This window comes from Tachysurus vachellii, chromosome 3, assembly GCF_030014155.1.
Source record: "Tachysurus vachellii isolate PV-2020 chromosome 3, HZAU_Pvac_v1, whole genome shotgun sequence".
Taxonomy (NCBI): Eukaryota; Metazoa; Chordata; class Actinopteri; order Siluriformes; family Bagridae; genus Tachysurus; species Tachysurus vachellii.
The window spans coordinates 15,577,092-15,595,096 of record NC_083462.1 but is presented as its reverse complement, the minus strand read 5'-3'; the positions used below and the strand labels follow the sequence as shown (position 1 = coordinate 15,595,096).

The window sequence follows — 18,005 nt, the reverse complement described above, 5'->3', positions numbered from 1 at the left end:
GTGTGTGTGTGTGTGTGTGTGTGTGTGTGTGTGTGTGTGTGTGTCTGGGTGTGTCTCCAGTTCTGCACTCATCACACTGACAGCTCAATGACCGAACTTGGTTCCTGGTTGTGACTTGAGACATTCAGACGGTTCACAATGGATTTGTATAATTCTTGGTTGATTTCGTTTCTTCTGGTAAACATGTGTAAGTATTAATATACCAGAAATCTTAAACTTCATAATTAACGAAATAAAAATATGTAAATTTTTAAACTATGTTTTTTATATTATATATAAATAATATAAACAGAGTCTAAATATTAAGACATTATTTACTCTTTGCTTTACATGAATTAAAATGTAATAATAATAATAATTAGTGGTCAATGCAGGCTACAATAATTGGTATTTTTTTGGACACTTCTAACATGTGTTGATCTCCCAGGGTTGTGTTGTGGAGCCCAGCTTGTGATGCCCGCACGGATGAGTGGTGTGAGGGGTAAAGGCATGAACTTCACCGTCACGGTTCCTCCTAACACTAATGTCCAGACAGTGACGTGGACTGTCACCTTTAATACCGGCAACACTGTTCCTATCTGTACGGCCAACACGCTGAACGAGAAGGTGACCGACACCTACAAGGGACGTGTGAACTACTACAGGAGCTCGTACACGCTGGAGATCATCTCACTCCTGCCCACCGACAGCGGAGTTTATACTCTCACTATAGTCGATGACAATCTGGACCAGCTCATGGGTCAGACTACACTCGTGGTGCTGGGTAAGTTATATTGGTTATATTAGTTATATTATTTACATTGGTTATATTAGTTACACTAGTTTTATTGGTTACATTAGTTATATTGCTTACATTAATTATATTAGTTACATTGGTTACATTAGTTACATTAGTTACATTGGTTACATTAGTTACATTGGTTACATTGGTTACATTGGTTATATTGGTTATAGAGTGTGGGGGGGCAGAGAGAGAGACTGAGAGAGAAATGGAGGGGGCAGAGAGAGACACAGAGAGAGAGAGAGAGAGAGAGAGAGAGAGAGAGAGAGAGAGAGAGAGAGAGAGAGAGAGAGAGAGACAGACAGAGGGAGAGGGAGAGGGAGAGAGAGATGCTTATTTGTTTGTGTACACTTTAATCTTATATCTTGCCCAAATAAGGCATACGTTAGCCATCTCTATAGCCCATATACACAAATAGCCTTTGAGGCATAGCGGGATCTTTACAGAAGTTAAAAACTGAAGTACTAAAATCTGTTAAAGTGTTAAAAGTTTACTCAGACTGACTCGCATGTTGTGTGGCACTTTGGTAAGATTTTTAGCTGAGCACAGACGGGTGTGGTCATTTAATAAAGTGACTTACACAATCATGTGCTCATTTAAAACAGTGTGTTACTGAAGCTGCAGTCAGATTTCATCCAGACTTATTAAAATGATCACTAATTAAATATTTGGTGAATAATGAAATTTTGTTTCAATATTAAAAAATGTCAAAATAATAAAGAAAAAAAAGGTTTTGAATGCTTCACACATATCTGAACTTGTCTGGTGTCTGTCTCGTGTCACTCATTAACATATTCATGTATGTCCCACAGAGCCTGTGGCAGATGTTAGTGTAACCTCCAACCTCAATGAAGCCGTGGAAATCAACAGCACTGTAATTCTAACCTGTGTCGCAAAAGGGTCTTCACTCTCGTACATTTGGCTGAACACCTCCACTCCCCTGGTGGTGGACGGGAATCATATAGTGCAGAACGCCAGCCAGCTCATCATCAATAACGTTTATCGTGGAGATTTGCTAGGGCCGATCTACTGCACAGCCCAGAACCAACTGGAATCCTCAACTAGTGCCGCTTTCAACCTCACCGTCAACTGTAAGTCCACAAACATTGCACACAAGTTCACCTGACCATGCTGATTAGGTCTACAGTGTGCACACATGAGTGGTAAAGAGTGTTTGCTAACTTGTATTAAAGGTTGATTTCAAATAAATGCTAGAAGTATATTGTAGGGTGAAATGCCATGTAGTCTGATACTGTGCTACAGTTTTATTTAAATTCATGTTTTACCATTAAAGCTTTTCTTAGAATTCACTTTAAATTTACTTGAATTTTTGTAACTTTTGTTTTGCTAGAGCACACATGGCCTAACCTATAGATAACTCTGAGAGGGTCAGAAATTGAAATCATTTATATATATATATGTGTGTGTGTGTGTGTGTGTGTGTGTGTGTGTGTGTGTGTGTGTGTGTGTGTGTGTGTGTGTGTGTGTGTGTGTGTTTGTTAGCACAGAACCACAAATTACTACAGTTTACAGTTTACTCGTCTATTTTCTACACCACCGTCTACAATAAAGCAGTCGTGTTAGCTTATTCAGCTCTGAGCTTTTGATTTGAACAATGCTCTGATCCCAGTCTTTCATAACTGTCAGTAGTGCACACAGCACTGTGAACATTGTGGCAATAGAACAAAGCCTGTGGAGGGATCCTTGAGGTCATGGAACAATTCAGGTACATGGAAGTGTGTTTAGACCATGTCAATAATACACAACAAAGAAGTGTGCCTGGTACAGGAGGATGTGTGTATAAGCCTTCTCAGATGGTCACTGCATCAAATTGTCACTTTGAATCTTAACAGAAAAAATGGTGTAATTAGAGAGCAAATGGCAAATTTAAAAACAGAGAGAAATCCCCGGGGATGGGGGTTGGATCTTCTAACGGACCTGGCTGTCTTTACCTGCTCCACACAGTCCCGTACATTGCTATGGGAAGAATCAGGCTTAGTAACAACATTTATTTGCTATAATCACACTTTAACAACAGGCTCTCTAACAAATTAAACATATTTTGAGAACCATTTCTTTACCTGCACACCTTCCCGTCTTAAGCAACCGAACTCCAGTCATCACCTATGTGATCATTTAAGATTTCAGCATAGTTTCAACCTTAGAATAAGGGGCAGTTTAATGTAGTTCTGCCCAACTGATTGGGAGAAAAACAACTTTTAATAGGAAATTCTGTTAGACTGTTTTGCACTTCATTGCTCTGAGGCTGTTTTTCAATGCAGTGTCTAGTTTGCACTCATATTTTTCATCCAGTACGATTCTCTTGTTCTATTTTGTGTGCCCTTTCACATGTATTTACAGTCTCATGATTTTTTTTACTTTGCATTTTTCTCATACTGATGCTTTCACTTGCACGTACATGACTTAGCCCTGTGTGCCTATATAACGTCGTTCTATGTTATATAAAGCATTATGGTCGTGAAGAAATGACATTTTATTCTAATGTATACAAGCTGTATAGAGGAATTATGATACCTAGAATGATGAAACCTAAGAGTTATTGTAAGCATAATGCATCCTGCTTCCTTTAGCTTTTACTTTAATAGTCACACAGTACATTTTCAATCAGCAAAATGTGAGCAATGTTTTCAGATGTACAGTGAGTTGACACTGAATGCTATTTCACATGAAACTTCTGTTTCTAAATGACCTGCACTTGACCGATTAGTAAGGATAGCATGCATGTTATCTCTATCAGGAGTTTACAATATTTGTCTGAAAAGGTTCATCTCTGTTTCTGGGCTTTTTATTTTTATTTTTAGTATTTCACATAGATAATGTCATGATTTCTGTTTGCACCACTGCAAATGCAGCTCTGCTGGGGTGTTTCCCCTTGGTTTCTTAGGAAAATTTAAATCACGTTAAGACAATCTGGAAAACAACAATTGTAAAAAACTGTAGAGAGGTTTGCTTGAAGTGATAAAGCAATCTGATTGAATGGAAAAACAAAACAAAATGTATAACAATGCATTATGAGATCTGCAGTTCATTTAGCGAATGGGGCACAACATGAATCACAGGCTAACATGCTAATTTATTTAGATGTAGTTTCACCACTCACTGGCCTACAGTGTATAATACAAGTCTCATTAGCCAGTAAGTGTGCAGACATAATAAAAGTGCTTGAGCCCCTCACGATTGTTAGCTCCAGCAGTTCCCTGGCTGTTGCCTTTAGATTCAGTAAATAGAGTTTGAAAAAAGAAAGAATTATTATTAGGGGAGAACTTTTATTACTATTATTAGAACTGTTACTATGTGCTTGGAACCCCAATAAGAAAAGCGAGAGCAAAAACAATTTGGTATAATGACCATTGGTGCTTGTTTTTTTTTCTATAACATCTCATTCGTCTTTTATTCTCTCTGAATTGTTTGACCTAGCATCTTTTTTCTTTGACACTTAATCACACACCCTTCCTTTGAATCTATAGATGGCCCTGATCTTGTCACTATAACACAAGACCCCACTACTGCTTCCCTGAAGAAAGGATCCAATGTGACCTTGTCGTGCTCTGCTAAGTCCAAGCCTGCTGCTACATTTATATGGCTTTTTAATCAAGCTCAACTTCCCCAGACGACTGATACATTAGTGCTTTTAAACCTAGCAGAGGAGCAGAGTGGCAACTACAGCTGCATGGCCTACAACAGCAAGACCCAGCGCTATGTCAGTTCAGATGTCGTCAAATTCTCCATCATAGGTGAGTCCTTCAAAGTACATATGAACTACAAAATGAAATGGTGAACTCTGATTATATAGATCAAGTGTCAAATTTCTTAACATAGTTCAAAAGTCACATCTTTTCATGTAGACCCGAAACTGTCCAACTAGCTACTCTTGTATAAAGGCCTGATCGTTGTAGCCTTTCTTCCCGCTCGCTGGTCTTTGGAGGAAGTTTTAAGTTCTGTTTTAGTGGCCTTTTGGTTCATGATCATTTTCCTGTCCAAGGCTCTTTTATCCCACTTAATGAGCTTGATCAGATGGCCAGATTATAACAAAATTCTAACCTTCTTCCATTTTACAATGTTTTCACTTTGCTCCTCTGTACTGTAGAAATAATTTTATGCATAATTTGATCATAGAGGATCTACAGAGAGTTTCATGAACTTGGGTTGTGAATTCAAGGAACATATAAACACAGATGTATATTTCGCTAAATCATGTCCAGTTTATCAGTCATTACATACAGTCATTGTATTGTGCATCAGGTGGATTTCAGGAATCTTTGAGACTCATCTAAAGATAATCAAGGCTAAACAGAAGCACCTGAGCTCAGCTTGGAGGGCCTTAGTTAAGATAACATGCCACAAATTTCATAACTCCACAATGAACATGCACGTTTTTGTGGTTAACTGGGTCGTACACTGCTGAAGAATCAAAGAGGATGAGGACTGATAGTTTGGATGAGCTAGTAGCATGGAGTTCCTCAGTGAAGGCTTTTGAAGACCAGATCAAAGGATTTTAGATTTTCTTTGAGATACAGAGAGATGGTTGATTGTAGGCGGTACATTTAAGGGTTTTAGAAAGACCACCAAGTGTGTGTAACTTCTGACTCACTGAAAATGTAATGAATGAAAATTTGAACTAGATCATTCTCTGTACTATCATTCTGACATTTAACATTCTTAAAATGAAGCAGTGGTCCTAAGTGACATAAGACATTAAATGTCAGGAATTGTGAAAAATGTACATTATTTAAATGTATTTGACTAAAGGTGTGTGTAAACAACTGTTGTTTTCTAAAGCAGACAAGTAGGCAGTGCAGAGAAACCTGTCTCAGGAAGTAGACATAAACCACAACTCTTTCTGCCTGTTAGGTTTGGGTTTGTTTGTAGTATGAAAAAAAAATGAACAAATAGCAATGAATTTGAATGTATTTGTTATAAGAAATTGAGATATATTTTATTATATCTTAATAAAACAAGGAATTTTGTATTGCTACCCCAGCATAGGGATAGCAGGTAAAGAAAAATGTAATAAAAATTTAAATAGAAATATAATAGTATAAACACACAATACTTTTAGGATTTAAAGTGTCACAAGATTATTGCAGTATTCCTATATGAGATGGAGGATGAATAAAGACATGGAGCAGTGCTGGTTGTACAGTCTCACTGTACAGCAGTAGGGATTAAAGTCCAGCGTTACCGCTCCTTCACACGCTTGGGGTGAAGCAGCCTAACAGTGTAGCAGCATCTCCTACATGGGGTGGGAGTCATTCTAAAGCATACAGGAGAGCTTTGCTATTATCCTCCTTTCTCCCACCTGCTACACTAGATCCAGAATGTGTCCCAGGACTGAACTGGTCTGGATTTTATCCAGGGGAGAAACAAAACACAAAAAAAAATTTAATATGATCAATTTACTATATCTTAAAGATAAATGTTTAATAAAGGCTATATTTCACTTGTAGGGACTTGTGACTAATCGGCAGTTTGTGCTAACTGTGGAGTAATGGAGCTCGCTGTAGCTCTGTAGGGTTGATGAGTCAATGAGGAAACAGTGTGTGTGTGTGTGTGTGTGTGTGTGTGTGTGTGTGTGTGTGTGTGAGCATGCATGCATGCTTAAGTTTTCAGGGTTGTTTGCTCTGAGCATTGATAGGTAGCTTTCCTGTATTTGCTTTCTATTTGAGCCAAATGTAAAAAAAATGATGGTTACTGTACTAAAGGTTACAGTAAGAAGATGTAAGTGTTCTACAAAATTCATTACATATAAAATACAAGCCTGCTGAATGAATTGTAAGAAGTGTAATAACAGGCATTAGGTTAAGTAAAAATGAGCAGTAGAGCAAATGGACAATGAGCAGGTAAAGAGGAAGCCGTGTGTATGTAACATCACCCAGGCAGCAGAGAGAAGGTATTCAGAGAATGCTGCTCAGTAGGTATGGTTCAGTCGTTCAGGGGTGAATGTGGTTATTTGTATCAACTGACTGTAATGTGTAATGACCACCTGAACAAAAGTGAATGGAAAGAACAGGAATGTGGTTGGATTATGAAAATGCTGAAGTAAAAACACACACACACAAAGGGATTGTTTCATCATTGACTCACAACCTCATCAAGACAGCAAGACAACAACAAAAATGAAAAGTTGTTGCAGGTTGTGCCACAGACAATTGACCTCTCCTTCTCCCTCCTGACTGATTTGTCTCTAGATTATGTTTTGTTAGGGTCCTTGTCACTACTACACTACTACACATGAGGCTGTACCTTCAATGCAATCAGGTTGCACAGGTAGACCAGCTCCTCCAGGATGGCACACCCACACGTGCTGTTGCAAAGAGCTTTGGTGTGTCTCCCAGCACAGTTTCAAGACAATTGAGGAGATACAGAGAGAAGGATCGTTACCTGGGGAGAGCTGGATGTGGCCATAGAATGGCAGCACAGCAGCAGGACTGGTAATTGCTCCTTTATGTGAGGAGGAACAATAGGATCACTGCAAAAGTCCTGTAAAATGAACTCAAGCAGGCTACTAGTGGGACCTGTGCTCACAGCCCAGCATGGTGCAGCTCGATTGGCAGAGAACATCAGAATTGGCAGGTCTGCCAATGGCATTCTGCTATTTTCACAGATGAGAGCAGGTTCACACTGAGAACATGCACCAGAAGTGAACGAGTATGTATATTTCTTTTGGGGTCATTATGTCATCTGCAAAACCATCCTATATGACCAGTTTGGTGGTGGGTCAGTGATGGTATGAGGAGGAATATCCATGGAGGGTCGTATAGCCCTCCACATGCTTGCCAATGGTACCCTTACTGCTGTTAGGTCAATGTCAGACCTTAGCCCTGAGTTCTTCCTGATGCATAATGATGCCCAGCTTCATTACATTCAGACATTAATGCCCTTGACTGGCCTTCACATTTCCAAGACCCAAATCCAATTGAGAGCCTCTGGGATGTTATGCATTGGAGCATCTGAAGCAACGTCCAGGAGCTCACTGATGCTTTAATCTAGTTGTGTTAGAAGATCCCCAGGATACCATCCATTGTCTCATCAGGAGATGTAATTTAAACTTTTTACTTTGATTTTTGGTGTGATTTGGAATCCAGCCCTCGGTGTGTTGATGCTTTTGGTTTCCCTTCAGACATGATCAGACATGCTGTTTGTACCATACATCACTGTACTGTATTCAGTGTACAGTGTGATTAAATGTCAGTGTCAGTATCACTCCCAAGCACAGGGAAGGGACTAGAACAGTGGTGTCCAATCTTATCCACAAAAGGCTGGTGTGGGTGCAGATTTTCATTCCAACCAAGCAGAAGCCACACCAGAGTCTACTAAAAGTGAAGAACAACTGATTAAATAGGTGGAAGATTTGGGTTTCATCCCATTGTCCACAAACATGGGGCTGTGTGTGTGAATCACATCTGGGATTAATATTCTCACCTTCATCACTGTGTTACAGAGACCCAGGCTCCAGATCTATCCCAACATCTATGACCAACATTAAGCAGTTTCTGAAAATGACTGAATAATCTTTACTGTATTATTTATCTGTAGTCTGCTAACCATCCCGAAAGCATAGTGGTGATGAACTTAGAGTTACTGAACACACTGTGATTGTACTGTACACTATAGATTTTCTAGCTCTGTCCAACCCTGAAATTGATTCCTAGCTAAGCTTTTTTTTTATTTATCAAACGTATTCAACTGCTGTAATGTGATATTGTTATCATATCATAAAATGACTGAAATGTTCTTAACCGCTTCACCTGGTGTCTCTCATTCGGTTTAACAGAAGCCCTTTCAGGGACAAGCATCAGTGCCCCTGCAGTGACTCTTATTGCTGGTAACAGCACAGTGAACCTTACATGCACTTCCAGTACAGGGAAAGCAGACAGTGTGCATTGGCATAAGAATGGCAAACCTCTGGATAGCAGCAATCGCATCATCTTCTCCATGGACAAGAGCACTGTCACCATCCTCACTGTAAAGAAGGAGGACACTGGAGAGTACAAATGCCAGATGAATAATAAAATCAGCAGTGATACCAACAATTACACGCTAACAGTCAACTGTAAGTATAGTGATGCTGTGATACTGTGTCTCTTTACTGTGTCCCCCACAGACTGATTTCTGATACACAAACATGTCTCTTTTCATTCAACAATATATTGTTGGTGATTCTGGAGCCAGTGTCTGATCTTAAAACTTTCTATATATTTCCACTACAAAAGAAACAGTTATTATTAGCTGTTATAACCTGATGTAGTTAGGTGTGTTTCCATGACAACATACTGTATTAAACCACAAATATTTTTCCTGACCAAAAAAGGATTTGAAGATGATTACTCAAAGAAATTATAAAATGTAATGTTTTAAAATTAAATGAATGATTAAATGAACAAATCCACTACAATCTCTATAAACCTCCTTTTTTCTTCTCCTCTCAGATGGACCAGATGATGTGGTAATAAAGGGAGACAAACACGCCATTTTGGGTGACAGCGTGATGATGAACTGCTCCTTCACCTCATACCCAGTTCCCACATTTGTGTGGAAGTTCAATGACTCGGTTTTAATTGGCGAGACAACTAACTGCTTGACAATCACGAATTTTGAAGACAAAAACAGTGGTATATATACTTGTGAAGCCTTCAATAGCGTCACCGGGCTCAAAAGGACTGCTACCCAAAATGTCACTGTGAAGAGTAAGGACCATGCACAATACTGTGAACCTGCTTATCTTATACACACAAATCACAATCTCATAAAAATCTCACATTATGGACTAAAATTGAATATCCTTATTTCTCTGTATGTCTAAACGCCAGCTGTTGTTTCATGTGCAGATACAGAAGATCAACAGCAAGACGGACTGTCTAATGGAGCCATCGCTGGAATTGTCATAGCTGTTCTAGTGCTCCTGGCAATCTTTATCGCTGTCTGTGTCCACAAGAGGCGGAAGATTTCCGAGTGAGTTTACTGTTCATCCTTCAGTTAAATTCTCCTCTAATTGTTTGCTATTAGTTGCTGCTTAGCAACCGGCTGAAATTTCCCAAATGTGACAGCTTTTATGATCTGCTTAATTCAGAAATACACTTGGACATGTTTTAATAAGGAATCCAGGTTTTGTTTTTCATGTTCTGCCTGACAGGAAACTAGCATGAGTCATGAGTCAAGTCCAATTATGTAAATCCTCCTTCCATTGTGGTGATCCTAATTTTACTGATGAACTAACTGATATTCGGAATTTGTGTACATTGTCTCATCTGTAACAAAATCTTAGATTATCTGCTCTTAAAATAACACTTTATGTTTTGACACTAAAATGCATACAGGGATCAAAATGCAGAAAATTTTAGTTGAGCATGAAAAAATGTCTAAACAAAGATTAGATAAATCTAGAAAAATCAGATAAAAATGTCACAGACTCAAATAAACATAAATCCACCTATTTTATGCCTTTCTGTCAAGTTTCACCCGACAGGAACGACAGGTTGAAGGCCCACTACTCATTAATCACATTAGCTTCTGCAAACCCCCCACCCCCACCACGCCACCCCCTCCTCGTTGTATTTTCTACTATCCCATGCTTTTATTTGAACATTTAGGAGCTAATTTCCAGAATGTACTAGTCATTTTTTCGACCTGTTCTCCTTTATCTCCTCTTCCTCATCCACCCTCTTTACTTACAGGGTGTGGTGCCTTCAGGCCCATGTAGTGGATTCATTCAGAGTTAATGTTACCTTATGCGACCCATATATGTTCTACTGTTTCAACCTGTTCTACTGGTCAATGTATGCATGAAGAAACAACAGTAGAAACATTGGCTCATAAGTTAATGTCATGTTTAGGACCCTTTAGGTCTGTGTTCTAAAACATGCAGAGAACCAAACAGCCCGAGTGTACAAGCAAACCATAAAGAGTAATACGAATGGAATGTGCAGAAGTGAGGAGGTGTGTGTGTGTGTGTTGGGTTGGGGGGTGGAGTGTCAAAGCAGGAATACCTTAGGAATGTCAGTCATGTTTACACATGTCTCTCTCTCTCTCTCTCTCTCTCTCTCTCTCTCGTTAACCTCACCTGTTAAACTCTTTAAATTTCACCGTCGGTTGTGTTCTACATTTTGGTAATTTGCTTTTTCTTCTTCTCTTTGTTTAGTGTTCCATCACCATATTAAAGACAAGAGGTGAGTCTTCCTTTATTACTTTTGTTTCAGTCTCTGTCCACAGTAGCAAGTAACATGATCTTGTTTCAAAGGTATATCTCACCCTGACTGATTGGGTCTTGTTTGCTTTGTGAAACACATTCCACTATATCTGACATCAGAGACTGGACACACACAACCTTAAATATCTGGTAAATTGACTCGTAGGTTGGTAACTGCCAAAAAATAAAAAATAAAATAATACTACTAATAAAAAAATAAGAAGAATAAGAATAATACAGATTTGGCCAGGTTGTGGCATGCCGTAAACACTGACCCTGAGTAGGGTGTGCCAGAGTGACGGAAGTATGACGCAAATAATAGTGCAGGCTGCAAATCACTGTAATTTGTCCTGCATGTGTTGCAACTACATACTTGTGTACTGATGTGAACGACGGTAACAAAAACCAAAGACAAATACTTTTACATTTTATATTGTTTTAATAAATCCTTATGTCACACCTTAAATATGATACATATGCCTTATATAAATAAATATATATATATATATATATATATATATATATATATATATATATATATATATATATATATATATATATATATATAAATCTCATTTCAAAAAAGAAGACTATAAATCCATCATTAGCATAATCTAATGTATGACAAGAGGAAACAAAGTAAAATTCAATTTAAAATTAAATCTGTCACTTTGTCATAGTTTATTTTTTGTACGTTTTACTTAAGTACTTCAGAAACTGTGGAGATACATAGAATGCTACAAAAAACAAAGAACACTGAGTGAAGAACAGTTCTGTGGAAATCATGCAGACTCCCCAGCTGTAAGGAATGATTCTATTAGCTGCTATGGACCTGTCAGCTCAGACCAGTCTGCTCATTATCATCTGCCTCATCAAGGTGTTTCAGCCTGCAGACTCTAAAGATCACCAGCTTTCTGAGTCACAGAGATCACATTAGTGATATGTGATGAAACACGTGAACATTAACTGAAGCTCTTGACCTGTGTCTTCATGGTTTCGTATATTGTGCTGCTGTCACATGATTGGCTGATTGTATAAGTGTGTAAATGTGCATGCGTACATTAGATACAGAGCTGTATTCATTGACTCAATCAGTGCTGTTTTAAATTAAATATTATTAACTCATTTCATGTAATAGCCCTCAGATAGACTCATGCTTACACACACACTGGTGTGTAACTCAGGTAATATCTGGTCAGTGGTTAATAGATAATAGCAACAGAAATGGATATTTTATATATAACTATATTATAGTACTATAACTATAAATATAATATGTAGTTGCTGTTTAGTTTGCATTATTTTATTTATCTTGATGTCTTTCATGTTTCAGGATCTCCCAGAACACTTCTTCAACCTTTTTTGTGTTGTTTTTTTTTTTTTTTCACCCAGAAGATGATTCCATCAGGCAGCTGGAGAAACTGCCCTCATTAGTGGATCACACCTTTAGGGCTGGCCCTCTCTCTCTCTCTCTCTCTCTCTCCTCCATGCGGAGTTTCCATCTCGATCCGTGGAGGTTGTTTTCTTAATTAGGAATTCACATCTCCCCTCCACCTGCCCACTTCATTTCTCTATTGGAGAATCTCACTCTGAAATCTGCCACTACGTGTTGACCCCAATGTTCTTTTTCTTTAACTGAAGAGAAAACTGACATTATTTTCATTTGTATGGAATGACTGTGATGGAATAACATGGTCCAACCAGTACACTGTCCATTTCAACTGAAATAAGCTTATCAGTCTCAAACTTGGAAGGCAAAATATAATTAAATATTGTATTCAGTGACATCACAGAGCTTAGTGTCATAGTTATTACACCTGTATGTCAACAATGTTTTTTTTTTTTCAGTTTAATTCCCTCCTTTGTGGTCTTTTTAATATGATGTATGTCTAGAGTTAAAGCAGAAGCAGGTGGAGTAACTTCACGTCCGCTAATTGCTAAAATTTCTACTGTGTTTTTGTCAGTCAAAGCACAAAGACGTTGATCTTCTAAGAACCTTCTCTAGGTGTCCACTGCAGGTACTACAGTAACATCTAGTAGTGTTTAACAGCCTGTTACATCAGTGATAAAAACGTACCTGCTTTTTACTTTACGTTCTTTTCCCCACCACCTGACTAGGTGACATCCTGGCAGCTTTAGAGGGAATTTTTTCTATGCTCCAAATAGATTTGTTTTAATTTTGTTTTTTTTTTATAAGCTCACCAAATAGTTCTGATTTCTGTTAAACAGTTTTCAGTGATTTGTTCTCCTGCCAGTTAGAACCCACTGAATATTCGTCTGGTTTCTTTGTTTTTAAAACAAATGCACAAGGTTAAAATGGCAATGAATTTGAAATGTGGACACTAAATACTGTCCTTGTGTTTGTGTGTGTGCGTGTGTGTGTGTGTGAGAGAGAGAGAGAGAGAGAGAGAGAGAGAGAGAGTGTATGTGTATGTGTGTGAGTGTGTGTGTGTATATGCCTGTGTGTGAGTGTGTATGTGTGTGTGTATGTTTGTGTGTGTGTGTGTGTCTGTGTGTGTGTGTGTATGTTTGTGTGTGTGTGTGTGTATGTTTGTGTGTGTGTGTGTGTCTGTGTGTGTGTGTGTGTGTGTGTGTTGAGAATGAGCAGATTATGTGTTTCATTCAGACCTGCTTTCTGTTCTGACCATCAGACTCACATATGTTGATTATTCCAGCTTTTAAACTTTTATTCCTTTTTTTTCTAGCAGTGATTTTTTTATTATGTGTAAACAATGTCGACTCGGAGGGCCTTTTAATCGTCCACTGCTGGTATTTAGAATTACGTGTGACCTTCACATATTTTTTTTTTTTTGACAAGTTAAAGGATATATTTGATTTCAAAATTAAAGTTGTAATTCCAAATATGTGTTAAAATGTTCTATGAATTATAATTTGAAAATAAATTAAAGAATGAATAAATGATTTTTTTTTTTTGTTTTAAATGGAGTTAACTCTGTTTGTAGAAACATTATTAAAAATAAGTAAAGTAAAGGACCAAACTGAATCTATTGAAGTCTGTATCTGTACCTCCTCTTATGTCATATACAGTGGTGTGAAAAAGTGTTGGCCCCCTTCCTGATTTTTAATTTGTTTTTGCATGTTTGTCACACTTTAAAGTTTCAGATCATCAAACAAATTTAAAAATTAGCCAAAGATAACACAGTAAACACAACATGCAGTTTTTAAATGAAGGTTTTTATTATTAAGGGAAAACAAAATCCAAACCCACATGGCCCTGTGTGAAAAGGTGTTTGCCCTGAGTTCAGTTTCTCTAGCCACACCCAGGCCTGATTACTGCCACACCTGTTCACTATCAAGAAATCACTTAAATAAGACCTGAGTGACAAAGTGAAGTACACCAAAAGATCCTCAAAAGCTACACATCATGTTGAGGTCCAAAGAAATACAGGAACAAATGAGAAAGAAAGTAATTGAGATCTATCAGTCTGGAAAAGGTTATAAAGACATTTCTAAAGCTTTGGGACTCCACAAAGCTTTAGAAAAGCTTTCACTGTGGTTTCCACAGTGAACCACAGTGAGAGCCGTTATACACAAATGGTGAAAACATGGAACAGTGGTGAACCCTCCCAGGAGTCGCCGGCCGATCAAAATTACCCCAAGAGCGCAGAGACGACTCATCCAAGATGTCACAGCTGACCGCACAACAACATCCAAAGAATTGCAGGCCTCACTTGCCTCAGTCAAGGTCAGTGTTCATGACTCCACCATAAGAAAGAGACTGGGCAAAAATGGCCTGCATGGCAGAGTTCCAAGACTAAAACAGCTGCTGAGCAAAAACAACATAAGTCTTAGATTTGCCAGAAAACATCTTGGTGATCCCCAAGACCTTTGGGAAAATACTCTGTGGACTGACGAGACAAAAGTTGAACATTTTGGAAGGTGTGTCTCCCATTACATCTGGTGTAAAAGTAACACTGCATCTCAGAAAAAGAACATCATCCCAACAGTAAAACATGGTGGTGGTAGTGTGATGGTCTGGGGCTGTTTTGCTGCTTCAGGACCAAAAAATCCAACAAAGTGCGGCCTTCTGTTCCTGACCTCGAGCTGAAGTGAACTTGGGTTCTGCAGCAGGACAATGATCCATAACACACCAGCAATTCCACCTCTGAATGGCTGAAGAAAAACAAAATGAAGACTTTGGAGTGGCCGAGTCAAAGTCCTGACCTGAATCCTATTGAGATGCTGTGGCAGGACCTTAAAAAGGTTGTTCATGCTTGAAAGCCCTCCAATGTGGCTGAATTACAACAATTCTGTAAATATGAGTGGACCAGAATTCCTCCACAGCGCTGTAACAGACTCACTGCAAGTTATCACAAACGCTTGATTGCAGTTCTTGCTGCTAAGGGAGGACCAACCAGTTATTAGGTTTGACAAACATCAAAACAATAAAAACTCAGGAAGGGGGCCAACACTTTTTCACACCACTGTATATATTTAAGCATCATGGTCCAGCAGTAACTGGTTTGGTTAATTTATTGATTTATTAAAGGTTTATTATTGTCTGAATTTATTTGTAAATATTTTTGTTGTGTTAAAAGTTAATTGTAATTTTGTAGTCCAGGGTATTAAATTAATCCACTAACAATTTTGACAGCACTACAAAATGTCTGCATCCCAAATATGGTGTGAATAGAGAGCAATGTGATGACTTCCTGCAATGCCGCAGACTACAGTAGTCCCTATAGCCTACAGCAGAAGAAGAGGGTGTGTAGTACAAACAGGATGTATATACCTTCCACATCTGAAAAAAAATCTTTAATAGGTTACAAAAGAAAAAGATCATGAAAGAAAAAAAAACATATCTACGTCAGTTCAGACCTTTTCCGGGATTTTGGAGATAAATTGTATTAGATTGATACTGAAGAATATAATGAGAGAGAATATAAAGACAGATGTATATATTAGTTATAGATAATTCAGATGACCAGGATTAGTTCACATGGTCACTCTGACCTACAGGTCTGATCATTTTAATCTGAGTATTTCTAGAATCTTACTACTGGTAGCATTATAGTCATAAATTTATAAATATACTACGATCTGTTATAGCAAAAGAATTAACCACAGCTTGCCCTCAGCATAAGCTGCAGTAATATCTGTCACTAGGTGATACAATGCAAGCAGAATTCGTATTCCAGAAATGTTAGCACGTTTTTTAAATTTGAATAAAATGAAAACTAAAAGACTTTCAAATCACATGAGCCAATATCTTATTCACATGAGAACACAGATAACATAAATGTTTAAACAGAGAAATTTTTCACTTTTATCCACTAAATGAACTCATTTCTAATTTGATGCCTGCTGCGGAATAGTTGACACAGGGCAAGAAATGGCTGAAAAAGCAAGAACATTTGAACAGATTCAGTTGGAAGAACATCTAGCAACTAATGAAGTTAATTGATATCAGGTCTGTAACGTGATTAGCTATAAAAGGGATATGTTAGAGAGGCAGAGTCTCCCAGATGGGCAGATGCTCTCCAGTCTGTTAAAGAGTGCATAAAAAGATTGTTGAATATTTTAAAAACAATGTTCCTCAGCGTTCAATAGACTTTGTGAATCTCATCATCTACAGTGCAGAACATCATCAAAAGATTCAGAGAAACTGGAGAAATCTCTGCGTGTAAGGGACAAGACTGAAGACCTTTATTGGGGTCCGTGGTCCGTGGTCCATGGTCTTCGGCCCCTCAGACGACACTGAATCACTCATCGGATCATGATTGTGTCAATGACATCACTACACAGACCCAGGAACACTTCCAGATACCACTGTCAGTGAACACAATCCGCCTTCTATCTGCAGATGACACCTGAAGCTCTATCATGCACAAAGGAAGCCGTATGTGAACATGGTCCAGAAGCGCTGTCATGTCCTGTGGGTCGAGTCTCATTTTAAATGGACTGTCTCGAAGTGGAGAAGTGTTTTATGGTCAGACGAGTCCAAATTTAACATTCTTGTTGGAAATCACGGACGCCGTGATTTCAAACCGTTCTGAAAAGAAGAAGAGATGCTACACCATGTAAACATGACCCCATCCCAACTATAAGACCTGTAGCAGGTATCAAATTTTAAATGAGCTCATTTAGTGGATAATAGTGTAAAATTTCTCTGTTTAAACATTTGTTATCTATGTTCTATTGTGAATAAAATATTGGCTCATGTGATTTAAAAATCGTTTAGTTTTCATTTTTTTAAACTAAAAAAATGTCCCAAGTTTCTTCATGAAAACCTGAACTAGCACTTTCTCCTGTAGCCTAGTGAACCAGTTAATTAATAGAGTTAATGTATTCAACGATAGAGACTTAAAGCACTTTTGTGCGTTGCTCTGGATAAGTGAGTCTGCCAAATGCTGTAAATGTAAATTTCGGGCTGTAGAATTGTTTTTTCCTAAATGATCAAATGAAAATTGTGAATAGTTATAGACTGGCATAATTTTTCATGAACTTAGATATATCATTTTATACATTCATGTCTGTTTTAGGTTGTTGTTGTATTGTGTTAAGGATCTCTTTAGAAACAGCAGGTCAAGCAGGATCTTTTACCTTATGTCAACAGGGCAAATCCTTTAAGACAGACTAGGCTGGCTCAGACAAGAATGAAGACAATAGAGGGATTTTGCAACACTGCACTTAAATTTAAGCATATTCAATATTACTTATTTAATAAATATATAATTTTAAGAAATAAATAAGAAAGAGTAGTGGAAGCTAGGCAAAGAAAGGAAGTGTATATTTGTGAGCAGCAGTAAGGCTTCATGCCCAGAAAGAGCATGACTGACACAATGAGAATGTTAATGGAGAAGTACAGAGATGGTCAGAAGGAGCTGCAGTGTGTATTTGTGGATTTAGAGAAAGGGTATGACAGGGTGCCGAAAGAGGAGCTATGGTACTGTATGAGGATGTCAGGAGTGATGGACAGGTACTTTCATGGATTATGATGTTTGTGGATGACATTGTGATCTGTAGTGAGAGTAGAGAGCAGGTGGAGGAACAACT

The 18,005-nt window shown here is 38.1% G+C and overlaps 1 protein-coding gene across 3 annotated transcripts; it reads left to right on the top strand.

Moving 5' to 3' along the window:
* Positions 1 to 6: 6 nt before the first annotated feature.
* On the top strand, positions 7 to 13,992 carry si:ch211-264f5.6 (carcinoembryonic antigen-related cell adhesion molecule 1). 3 transcript variants are annotated; one of them, XM_060865988.1, is made up of 9 exons: positions 7 to 187; positions 428 to 763; positions 1,594 to 1,872; positions 4,270 to 4,536; positions 8,577 to 8,855; positions 9,232 to 9,489; positions 9,631 to 9,754; positions 10,941 to 10,967; positions 12,385 to 13,992. In XM_060865988.1, the coding sequence occupies exons 1-8, from the start codon at positions 139 to 141 to the stop codon at positions 10,957 to 10,959; spliced, it is 1,611 nt and encodes a 536-aa protein (XP_060721971.1). In that variant the 5' UTR covers positions 7 to 138; the 3' UTR covers positions 10,960 to 10,967; positions 12,385 to 13,992. The 3 variants fall into 3 exon arrangements, with proteins under 3 accessions (XP_060721971.1, XP_060721970.1, XP_060721969.1); XM_060865987.1 differs by having other exon boundaries at positions 12,382 to 13,992; XM_060865986.1 differs by having other exon boundaries at positions 10,941 to 10,968; positions 12,322 to 13,992.
* The last annotated feature ends 4,013 nt before the right edge of the window (positions 13,993 to 18,005 follow it).